At 41.2% G+C, this 12,745-nt stretch overlaps 1 protein-coding gene across 4 annotated transcripts in view; it reads right to left on the reverse strand.

Moving 5' to 3' along the window:
* The window catches only part of SSBP2 (single stranded DNA binding protein 2), a 131,932-nt gene that overhangs the window by 95,484 nt on the left and 23,703 nt on the right, over positions 1-12,745 (reverse strand). For all 4 annotated transcript variants that reach the window (XM_085042868.1, XM_085042866.1, XM_085042869.1 and 1 more), the window contains exons 2-4: positions 6,042-6,114; positions 2,112-2,173; positions 422-506 (exon numbers count right to left, since the gene is read on the reverse strand). In XM_085042868.1, the coding sequence (XP_084898994.1) occupies positions 422-506; positions 2,112-2,173; positions 6,042-6,114 (220 nt within the window). The remainder of the gene's footprint in view (positions 1-421; positions 507-2,111; positions 2,174-6,041; positions 6,115-12,745) is intronic.

The raw sequence follows: 12,745 nt of genomic DNA on the forward strand, positions 1-12,745 counted from the left end.
CCTTCAGGATACAAAAATGTATGAAGAACCACTCCAGCAACCTGACAGAAGCCAGGGATCAATTCCATCTATAAACCAGCATTTTCTTTAGCACTGACAGAGCACAGGTATTTGGAAAGGTCAGATCCATGCTTCCATCTGTCCAGAGCCTTTGTGACCAGCCTGATGTGTCCACGCACAGTCTTTATTCTGCATGAACACATGGCACAGCACCTTGATCCCTGAGACAGCTTCCAGGAGTCACCAATATTGTGCTGGCAATTAAAGAATTAGGAACTCCTGATTCTAAGGGATGTCCAGAAAACTGAGAGCTACCTATGACCAACACCTGTGTTTTTGAGCCACTGCAGCACAGAAACACTTTTCTATCACATTTACACATGCAGTTAATGGAGCCATGGCAAAGACACACAAAACTTACGTAGTCATGGAAGGCTTTTGCTTCACTCGAGTGTTCACATGTTTCTCGTCTTTCTGGAGCTGCACAGTAGAGATCCCAAAACACACTGCAAGGGAAGAGGTCACAGGGATAGTTAGAGAGGCACTGTGATGCTCGTGTGGATTTTATGGTGTACTCACACCCCACATGCATGCTCTTATCCAGAAATACCACTTTCTCTCCAAAGGATGGAGACACCCACCCCTAAGGAAGAATTTAGCTTTATAAATCACCTATGAGGAACCAAGTCCTGCCATCTGATCTCTGAGGCCAGCAGTGCTCTATTCCTGGTACCACTGCATCACAGACCAAGAATCTGGTCTAATACATCAGAATATAACGTGTGTTACTGTGCATTTAACCTTATCCCTCTGGTGACTGCTGCAAGTGACTTCCACAAAGCATGGGAAGGGATTAATTTGTAATAATATGGAAAGGAAGGAAACTGGAGAGAAAACTGGGAATCCTTCCCCGGTCAAGGTATCTGGAATCACAGAATGGTTTCAATTGGAAGGACTTTCAAGCCCATCCAGTCCTCACCACCTTCCACTATCCCAGGTTACCCCAGTGTCCAGCCTGGCCTTGGACACTTCCAGGGATCAAAGGGCAGCCACAGCATCTGTGGACAAATGACCAGTCCTGTGCTTAAACCAAAGTTCCCTCAGGATCTGGTGCCTGGGCAAGCCCAGAAACTAGATGAGCATATTCTTAGGTCATGAAGAGTGAAAGGAAGGGTATTATGGTACGTAACCCCATTGGTCTTCCCCCACAAAACTCCTTCAACTAGAGTTATACACAAATCAATTCTACCACAAAGTTTCTGGAATAAAACTGTGTGTATGCTAGAATGATTTAATAATAAATTTGATAATAAAATGTGACAGAGTTTCACAGCGGTTTTTTAGTGGTTTAGACTTAATCCTCTATAACTTAATCCAGCACCATAATAGGGATTTATGGACAATTTGAGCACTCTGCTGCAGACAATCCAAATTAAGGATAATGCAGAGTTTAGAGATAAAAGGAACACATTCTTGCCAGGCTTCCATCACACAGCTGAAAGCTGTGAAAGAATGGTCAAAGAAGGATAGACCACTTCCCATGCAGCTGTGCAAATCCCCTGGGTTCAAATGGGACAGTTTCAAAACTTGTGAATTCCTGTACTGCTGGGCATATTCTCTGCACTTCTGCATTCCTTCAAACACAGGCTTGTTGGATATATTGAAATAACGAATAAATACCATGGCTGCACAGCAGTGAGCACTCTTCTCCCCTGGGGAATTCTGCACACACAGCCAAGGACTGCAGACTGAGCAAGCTCACTTCTTCACAGAGTCTCTGCATTTACTGGGCTTTCTTTGCAAATGCAAGTATTTCTGTTATGTACAATGCTCCCTTAACTGCAAAATGTGCTGGAAGGTGGTGAAGAAGTAAAGTCAGGCCACCTTCTTTCTTATCAATGCACTCTGCACTATCTTTTTTTTTAATCCAATATCCACATAATTTCCTGTACCTAATTTTCTGTTATTTTATTCCTTAAAAAGAGAATGCTTCTTAATTCTCATCCTCTCATTCTTTTGACAGTGTCCACCTGAATTTCTTGCCTCCAGCAGCTGAAACTGGATATCAACATATTCTAAAAAAATTAGAAGAAAAGAAAACTGGTACTTACCACCACCAGGAATGCAAGAATCCTGGGGGCTCCCCCAGTGTGATGTTTTTTTCCCATCTTATCTAAAACAAAATGATAAAAACAGAGATGTACATTCTTGTGATCATTGTGACTAAAAAGCATTGCATAATTTAGACAGAAAAAGGATGAGGAAGAGAAGATTTCACGGTTATGAAATGCTTTATGGTCATCAATTTGGATGCCCTATTTACTTACTTTTTTACACTTATTGATACAGCTGATACTTAAAATTAGCTCCTCTTATGCTAGGGAAGCATGTTTTCGAATTTTATTCCTTGGGGTTTTTTAATTCTGAATATATTGTATATTATTTTAAGGTCAAAAATGCATGACTAAAAAACTGATTACAAAGTACCCTTAAAATCTGCAATCCTTTCCCATTTGCACAGGACTGATGCTGAGGATTCAGCAGGTGGCACTCTTCCCCCCGCAGCCAGAGCCAGCAGTGTTTTATAATCCTCAAGGAGCTCCAGGCAGAGGTAATGTGGCAACCACTGAGTGACAATGTACAGCTACTCTGGCTTGGCTTCCCGTGCTGGTGAGCTCTCCTGAGCACCTGTGCTCCAAAACTTGGTTTGTTGGACACTGTTTGCAAGCCAAATGCAGTCTAACAACGCTCAGCTCCTGACTTCACACTTGTGCTGTTGATCAGGGAGCCCATCACACAACACAAATCTCAGTGACAGTGTCTGTCTCTCTGCTTCCAAAACTTCCCAAACGTTGTACCTTAACTATAATCACACCACCACCTTTTTAATGCCAGACAGTGGCTTGTCCTTAACTCCAAAATTAAATGGTTTGGGCTGTAATAAAGCGCACACAACACTGTCCAGAATGTCTCGTGTTAGAGCTGGGTGGAATCTCAGGCATTGTGTGCACCCCAAACTCCCCCAGTTACAATGACATACAGCACCATTTCCTGTCCAACTCTGTTAAAAAAGGAATTGTTAAAAGCACAAACCATATTCATCTCCAGAGACAGAAGTAGTGGCAGATAAGAAGAGGGTTATTTTAATTATATACTTAAACAGCCTTAATACGAAAGGAATTTAAAGAGACAGATCCACATACATATATGTAAAAGTACATAAAAGCTTAATATTAAAAGTAGATATAGTGTTCATACTGCCAGGGTCCCTCCTAAAGCTGGCATTTTCCAAAGAGACTTAAACTTAAGATTCTCAACTCCAACTTGATTTCCACATCCAATTCTTAAGAAATTTAAACACCTGCAAGTTTTGTCAATAGCTTGCAGAAGAACATGCAGCTCATATATTTAAAAATGTATGCACTTATATGAAAATCCATATAGAAAATCTCAAACATGATGAAACCTAATGCAATTTCAATACATTATATGAACACAATTATTCAAAAATAATTTTGCCATTTAAAGTATAACCTTGGGCCACTATCAATTTAGTTGGTAAAGCTGGCAGAATGAACCAACATTCTTCACATAGTAATTAATATACAAAAAACATATTTTACGAAGTTCCTGCTTAAGTGCTGGCAGAAAAAATATAATGAATATTTGAAAGGCAAAGTTACTACAAAGGTATTACACTCTCTTCAAATACACTTCTCTGAGGCACAGCTGCTCCTCATGTGCCCTGGAAATGGCTTGGAAAGACTTGTATTAATAGTCAGGAACACAGAGTACCTCTGAGAAGTTTCTAAATAACATAATGAAGAGATGCATTGTACAGCCAGAACGAAAAAGGGGCTCCTGAAGCAGAGAAATCATTTGCTAAGAGTAAAAATTATGTCTGTGTAGAACACCCACATTACGTCTAAGCAGGGTTTATTATCTCCAAAGCTGGGCCTGGTGAGGAAATTACCCAATTCAGGTCTTTTGTGGGTGCTGGAACTTATTTCTTCTTGAGAAATTGACTTGGAAAAGGAGACTGAAGGCAATGTGGAAGTCTGGGACTCTTCTCAAGGATTTTTTTCTTTTTTTTTTAAATATCCATACTTGTGTGTCACATGGCAGATGCAGTCTGTCTGATGAAGGAGACTTACCAAGAATTATTAATTACAGAAAAAACCCAAATTCATTGTTAACTCTACTGGTTAAGCTCATAGCCATGGAATGATTAACTGGGAAATGCCCACCTTCCTGGTCCAGGCCAGGCTGATGGAATTATCCCTCCAAGGCTGGAATCTGACTTCCAGCACAGAAAATACGTGGGAGAAGGATCAGCTCTTCAATGGAAATGTACCAAAGTCAAACCAGACACAAAGCATGACAAACACAGGGATGTTTAGGACAGGCATCTCTAAGTTATAGAGTGGATTCACAGATATCCACCTTACATTTTCCTTTAATTTGGTTGTATTACTCTGAGCCACAGTCCCTGGTAGATCTGTGAGAGAGGATTCTTCACCTTTAGACACCACTGGCTGCCCCCCAGATCAGACAATCTGTGTGTGCTCACTTCTTTCAGACCCAAACACTCAGTTTTATAATTGCTCTGAACCATTTAACTTTTAAATGAAACCCACCCAAACTGAGAGGGCATTGAGCCCAACAGCCATAGAACCACTCACAAGAGTTGTCAGCACATTTACCCTTCTGCACTGCTAATTAGTGAGGGAAATAAGATCACATCTCATACCTCATACCCACTCTATGCACTACTAATTGTCCCTGACCTGTGTTGACCATCTCTTGATGAGTATGAGTCTTAATCTGAAAGACTTGATATATCCTTACATTTTGTTGTTCAGACCTGAGAGCTTGTCTGTAACTCAAGACTGAATTAGTTTTAAAAATAGAGTTTCAAGACACTGTATTTAATGTTTTCTGGAAATCCAGATGTCATACCAGCCATGCTTCTGCCAACTGCTCATTTTGCAAATAAATCATAAAAACAAAGTGAGCAAAATTTACCTTGTGCAATGCATTATTTACAAATGACAGCTGTTTTGGGAAAGCCAAGATGATACTCTACATTATTTTATCTCTTATTTTTCCATTGCTTTGCCACAGAGATAAAACAACCATCAAAACATATTCTACTGTAAACATAAACTGATACTACTACAATTCTACCCTTTTTCCTTATCTCTGCTTTGTCAGTTTTGTGTAAACATCACAAACAATGCTCTGGGTTTTCATTTTCCCCTCTTCCATCTCGAAAATAATAATTTTATTAGCTTTTGGAGGAGCATCAGATGAAGCAGCAAACTTTCCTAGTACAACACCTTGCCTATTTTTCCCCAACTTCAGCTCAATATTCCAACTATTATAATTATATCTTATATGTTCTTATCAAAGATTAAAAACAATAATAAACCCAGAAGAGTTCAATATGTTCAGCATACATTTGTGTCCCAGGACAAAAGTAAAATGCTAAGGAGACATAACTTACTTCAACCTTCAAAAGATGCATACGAAGTCTTTGACAGACTACTAAAAAAATAAACTATTCTGTAAAGGTAAAAATTCCATTAGCAGTTGAATGTGCTCAAAAAAGCAGGACCTAAGTGGTCGCAGCAATCATTGATTCAACAGATGAAGAGAAGTGAAGTGGTTAAAAGTGTACAGAGAGATCAGCAGTGCTTCAGAGAAGTAGAACTGATAGTGTACGACAGGGTGATGTAAAATACATTTAGAAGGGCCCATCATTCACAATAGTAAGTTAAAAGGTCATCAAAAACAAGTGCCATTGAAGTGTTCTCCAACATGCCCACTTAGAGCAAATAGATTAATCTTCCCCAGTGTAGAACGGGGATAACAAACCAGAGCAAAAATGGTTACACAAAGTCATGTAAAATGACATGGCAAACTGCATTCCAGAGGGTGAGGAACTGCTGATTGAGGCAAACTAATACCCAAGGTTCTCACTTGGTTATTCTAGACCAAAGCATATTTATTTCACTTAGAAGTAGTGTAAGGAAACTCACCTCTGATAGAAATGTCTGGGCTGATTTCTGTGCTCCTACATGGAGCAGATATTCATATACGTACAGTGCTAATCTGAAAAATAAGCAGAAAGGACAATATTTAGTATTGTGCATCTGTTTGCTCCTCTTCTTTAGAAGCAGAGGATTATCACAAGTTTGAGGTGCACCCCACTGCCTTCCACCAACCACAATGTAATGAACGTGCCAGATCTATTACCTCTACTGGAATTTTTCAACCAGACATGTAGGTCAACCTGACCAGAGGTGTTTAAATAGTCGTTAATTACAACATTATTAAGCCCCCAAATTACTTAATGTCAACATTTTTAATATTTGGACAAGTGCCCAGCGAGCTAACAAGTGACCCGCTGCTGCTCTGAGTGAGCGTGCTTACTGTAAATACAATACATTCATACAGCATCACTTTGTTTTTCCAGGTCAGCTTTTTCAACATGTGGAATGTGTCAAGCTGTTAGCACACTTGAAAAACAGCCCTGTGGTTTTCCAGAGAACACGGAAACTTCAGGCTGCATCAGGAATAGCAATGGCAGCCCCAGTGCTCAGCACGGCTGAATGACCACAGCTCTGCAGTGAAGGGAAAGTGGATCCTGAGATTCATCCAGACCTGGGCTCTGAGGGCAGCAGAGCCACAGCTCTGCAGTGACTCCCCACAGCCTCCAGACCCTCCAGAAGGAAAACGAAGAGAAAGGAGGGAGGAGGAGGAGAAAGAGGGGGAGGTGTCTGTTATATTTGCTACCTCTGCTGTTTTGAAGAAGTAAAAATGTATTTGAATGCACCTAGTGATACATGGCTATTCTTATTTGAAACATTCTTACTATTCATTTTCAAAATCGTACAAGTAACTACACCAAATAGAGAGGGAGAGTATCTGTCTTCCTGTTACCATTTGAAACCTCATGCCATGTTCTATGTGATCATTGTAATTGTGGCACTGATGGAGCAGTAATTACTGTAGTGACCTATTAAGTGTGAAATTTTAAAATCTCAGAGAGGCATTGCCCAAAAATGGTTTTCACTAGTTGCTTGTACTTTGTACATGCAATACAGACACATATTTCTTTACTCTCTGTCCAGCTTCAAAAGCAAAGATATGCTTTTTTTCCCCCAAATTAAATATATATAATTCAAACATGTGACTCATTTAAGTCTGAACTCTCTAGGTACTGTGGGGAGAGAGGCTCTCTTAAGAATTGACTTAGCTCTTCCCAGTTCAACTGCCATCCAAATTTTAAGCCATAGCTGCTGTAGACAAAATCTAAGACAGATGTAAAAAGCAGAGAAGAAACGCTTTTCAGCTACAGCCAACACGTCCTGAATACCCAGTAACGCTTTAAAGCACCTCATTTGTCTTATGAGATTCCCTTTTTTGTTCTTATCAAACGTGAAGCCTGCACTCCAGATAAAAGGATTTGTGATCACATCCTTCCTGCCCCACGAAGGAAAGCGAAGCAGCACAAACCCCGGATTTATTGCACGGGGTTTACACCACCCCCACGGGTCTGCCACCGACTGAAAGCTTTGGCAAACAAGGCACCGAGAGGCCCACACTGACAGCACAAGACTTTATTGCCCAGAGATTTGTGACTCCTCTCAGGACTCCTGGGGTAGCTGCCGAGTGCTCCCGCACAGCCCAGCACCCCTGCCTGTCCCCGCTGCCTCTGCCCCCAAAACACAAGATATTCCAACACTACAACTAAAAGACAACCCTAAAGCTTTTGGCTTAAACACACAGAATGTGCTAATTAAGCACGATGATAACTATTAACATCTCCAGCTCTGTGACAAGAGCTGTTACCTCTCGGGCTAAACGAACCTGCAGTGCAATGAAATGGTGTTTAATGAGTGTGTGGAGGCTAAACGTGGCAGATTTCAGTAAAAGAATAAATAGCCAGGCTTTGGGCTTGCCAAGCTGTGGCAAACGCAGGACAGCTGGGACCACCTCCCACCGACAGATGTGGGACAGAAGCACAACACAGAATAACCCGAGCGGCTCTTACTAGATCTGTATCGCTGGCCCAGCCCTCGCTATTATGCTGTCAGGAAGTCTTTACAGAAGGTAACAATGTTATAGGTTCATTCGGAAATAAATGCATTTGCCGCAGAGATCAAAAGAGAGATACTAATGTTTCACTGTGTCGCAGCCAAAGGATCAATGGGAAACTGATGCCAGAGCCGCCCAAAGAGGTGCAACACTGTGTAACAAGGAGGAACAGCAAATACACAAACTGTTAACTACAGGCTGTGAACAGAGTAAGACGAAAACCAGGCTACAGTTCGAGTGTGTAAAATGAACAAATTAATAAACTATTTAACATCCTGGCAGAAGACTAAGAAAGTAATGGTGAGGTGGTCTTCGACACCAAAAGACTTGGGTTTGAAGTGACATTTTAAAAAGACAGTTTTTACTCATTAAACTGGTGTGAGAAACCGTGTAGAAGCAGCAAGCAGACATATGTTGAATTTTCACATTTGCATACTTGTTGACATCCCATGAGTAATGTGAGGAAAAAATATTTCCAATCAATTTATGACAATGCTGCAGTAATTTCTGTTAAAGACATGACACAGGCCAGAACTACCCCCTCCCTGCCAAGACAATTAGAGCACACATTCATCTGTACCCTGATGATACATTCACTCCATTAACAAACAAAAAAGGTCACTGTCTGACTCATGTTGCTAACCTGGTGCACTTTGCCTGAAGTTTCTGCTCTAATTGGACAAGGCATTCTTACATCCCACAAGCAGCTACTGAATTCCAAAGAAAAGAACCATTTAAGTGGTTCGAGTCAACCATTTATCAGAATATTACCAGGAAATAAACAGTAATCCCTCTAACTGTGCCGTGGAAATTACATTCTTACATTTTAAAGATGGGGAGATGCAATTAGCTTAATGAGAACTTACAACTCGTGCCTTGCAGCAGTATTTCCACTGATGGAAACATGGTGAACTCACCCAATTCCAAATCAAAAGACCAAGACTGCACATCACAGAAGTGTTCCCACCACTTCCTCCGTCACCAAGACCCATTATGCTGGTAACATCTGATGCTGGATGTAAAAAAATAAAGTATCTATAATGGGAATGTTCCAGATCTGAGCATCACCAAGATACATTTATAGCGTTTTTAGATGGTTAAAATGTAATTTTTTGAAAACTCTTCCTGTATGGAGAGTTCAGCATATGGCACACCATCCATTTAACTTTTGGTGGGTTCAAAACAGTAATTAAAGAACTAGAAAATCAATATCCATACATAATTGTAAGTTTGAGTGAAGCAGCTGAGCAAGAATGAAAAGCAACTCCATAGAAAAGATCTTAAATGTTATTCTCCACATTTCTCAAGACCTCATGTATTCCAAAATTACTACTCCGAACTACACAGTGAAGTAGCTTTTGTTTCCAAAAATCTGTATAGACTTCAGTTCAAATCCAGATTTAATTTCAAATTCTAGGAATCTCAGTCATTTCACATCCAAATCACAAACCTCGCTCTCTGAAACAAGAGCAAGTAGCACCAAATCTGTATCTTCGGGGAGCTTTCTGAACAAATTTTTTAGATTGGTCAATTCAGTACTTTAAAACCTTCTCCAAAGCTCCTGGTGGTGAGCTGGTTTTACCAAGTTTCAGCAAACAATGGCAAAAAATCCTTCTAAGAAAGTTTCTGTAACAAATAAATGTATGCTAAACCACATGTTCTGGCCTATCTGGTCACACTGAGAGTAATTTTCCCTCTTCCCTCTATCCTCCTGTTTTAGCATATTTACATGCTAATATATTTATTTTTATTTATTTCTTATACATAATCTTTTCTTATACATCTCACCTGGGATTTCGGTGCTTCAATCTCTTGTCAACCACCCACCCCAGAGAGGACTGGACAAGCAACCAGATGAGGCATGGTTTTGGATTGAATTCAAGCACTACCCGAGAAGTCCAAGAAGCTTTTCCCTGTGCTTGGGAAGGTCCCTGAGGGTTTTGCCTGCACACCCCCAGCACAGCAGCAATCCCACACACCACTGACATTTTGGGCTGTGTTTAGTTAAAACCAGCAGGCTGCCCTTGCCAAGAGGCTCCGCTCAGGCCTCTCTCCACTCATGATCTGTGTCACTGTGAGGGCTCTGTGTCCCATCAGCACTCAGAGTGGAGCTCTTAGGGACACCCAGGTGTCAAATGGAGCCCAGGCACTAGTTGAGGACAGTCCTGGGGGAGATCTTGGATGTTTGCCTGGCACTGAAGTGTCCTGAGAGCTCCTGCACTGCCCTGCAAGCACAGCCAGCGTTGAAGTGAGTGTGTTCAGCATGATCCATACCCACGTATTTCTCCCTCTCTCTGCACACAGCAGAAAACACTTTCCTTGCATTCATCCAAACACATGGGGGCTTGCAGCCAGTGCTGTAAGGAATGGGGGCCTTGCAAGAGGCTGGCAATACCTCCCAAATAAGTGGATCCTTCTCCTTGTTCACCCCAGTCTCACAGACAGGGAAAGCCTTCACCCAGCACAGCTCTGGGCAGGCAGAACCATCCCTGGTCTCTTTTCTGAGAGCTTGACCCCTGCAAGATGTCCTGAAAATTCGCCTCCTGTCGTGTGGCCACCCTCCCCCTGGTGAATGCTCTGACAGCATCATAAACAACAGCAGGGGTTCCCAGTCTACCCACATACTTGCAGCTCACAAATCTTTTTATTGTGTCCTAATTTCACACACCTTTGCCACTTAAAACTCCTGCAGACTTCAAGCACTGGGACGGCCATTCCCAACCACGTGTTAAGTTGAGCACCAGGGTGTAACTAAACACTGAATAGGTACCTGGTATGCACTGACCCTTCCTGAAAGATCACACATGTGTGCCGTGGTAGTGTCTGCAGTCTCTCACAAGCAGTTAATTGCGTGGTTTCACATATATGCATCTGCTAAGGATGCCTTGGTTTGTGCTGTCATTTCAGCATTCCCCACTTTGCTTTTATCTGACTCTGGTTGAATTTCATATTTATTTTTTGTCTCATGTCTCAGCTCATAGAAACTACTACAGATCTGAACTACTGCAGAATCAAAACACTATTCTGTAGGCTCCATCTTGAATGAGACAATCCATCAAAAGCCAGTTTTTCTTGATGACGTCCTGAATTTCAAATAAAAATTTGCCATTTTCGCACCTATTTTTGGCACATATATTCCTCCAGAAGATTTCCAGTGGAATTTCACAGGCTTCCTAGTCTATGGTTAGGAAAAAAATTAACACATTGTATGAGAACACATGGATTTTTTAAGGTAGTCCCTAAGTAGTTTCTTGGGCTTAACCCATAGAAACTACACAATTTACATAATTATAAAATATTCCAAATTGCAGCTAAAAAACAGTTACCTGACAAAATGCATTTAAAGAGTAAGCTGAGACTTTTATAAAAATATTTGAGGTTTCACCTCTTCCTGATAATAAAGGTGGTAACTTTAGTCTTCCCTGCTGCTTTCATTGAGATAGCACTGGGTATTTACATGGTATTTTGTCCCTGGTATATAATTTGCTGTATTTAATGAGTTTAATGCAATGCATCCTCTGCAGCACAAAGCTGTCATAGAGAGAATCACCATCAGAGAGCAAAGCAGAGGCACAGTCCTGACCAAAATGCAAACTTTAAATCTTTGGAGTCACAGAATTACTGATTGATATATGACATCTTAAAATATTACAGCTGCTCCTGATGCAGCTGCCTGCTCTGAGTAGAAAAAAAACTCTCTACAGCATCCCTGGAGGAGGCTGAGGAGGAGGGGGGAGCAGGAACAGAGCCCAGAGCAGCTCCCCAGGGATGAGCTGGATCAGCACTGACTGGACATGCAGTGCCCACCAGCCTCACCAAGCAAGCAGCACCTAATTTGATTTTCATTCATAGAAAGAAATCACTGTTTCTGAGTATCTGGCTCCTAGCATGACCCATGTTTTTGCTAGTAGCTTTCCCAGATATCCACAAGGAGTGTACATTTAATATCCCATTCAAAGAATCCCAGGATATTTGGGGTTGGACTGCTGGTGTCCCTTTTAAATCATCATTAATGTTGGGCTAAAGAGTTTATTCCTCTTTTGCAGCACATCCTGGTTAAACCCAGCTGCAGATGTTAAACACACACTGTGTCATTCCCCCTCCTCACTGCGTGCTCCAGACTCTGCAAAATGCCAACTCCACACTCAGGGCTTGGGAGGATGCCCTGAAGAGATTGTAATGAGTCACCTCATGAATTTGATGGGAATCTTATGGGATGGTGACACAGAGGATGAAATTCCCTAAGTATCTACCTAAAAAGCAATGGTGGAAAGTAATTCGTATGACTTATTATGAAGCAGTAAAATTTTCTTCTGGAGAAAGTTCTGAAAGGATCAGAGAGAAGCTATCAGACCTCGGAAGTCAATGAAATTAAGGGAAATGCTGGAAAGAGTTTCTTCAGGAAAACAGATAACCTGGAAAAAAGAAGTGCAAGACAAACATCAGGCCCTTCAGGCTGTATTAAAAAAATCATGGCAAATATCAGTGGAAGACCGACAGGAGGTTACTCTGGCTGCACCCAAAAATTCCTCAGTGATCACAGAAAAGACTGCAACAACAGTGAAGAAAGTAAAGTTATGCAACAATATTAATACCAATTAAGTATTTGGGTCCAGTCGATGACAACTAAGCATCTGCCTGA

This window comes from Lichenostomus cassidix, chromosome Z (genome assembly GCF_008360975.1).
Source record: "Lichenostomus cassidix isolate B80296 chromosome Z, HeHo_3.0, whole genome shotgun sequence".
Taxonomy (NCBI): domain Eukaryota; kingdom Metazoa; phylum Chordata; class Aves; order Passeriformes; family Meliphagidae; genus Lichenostomus; species Lichenostomus cassidix.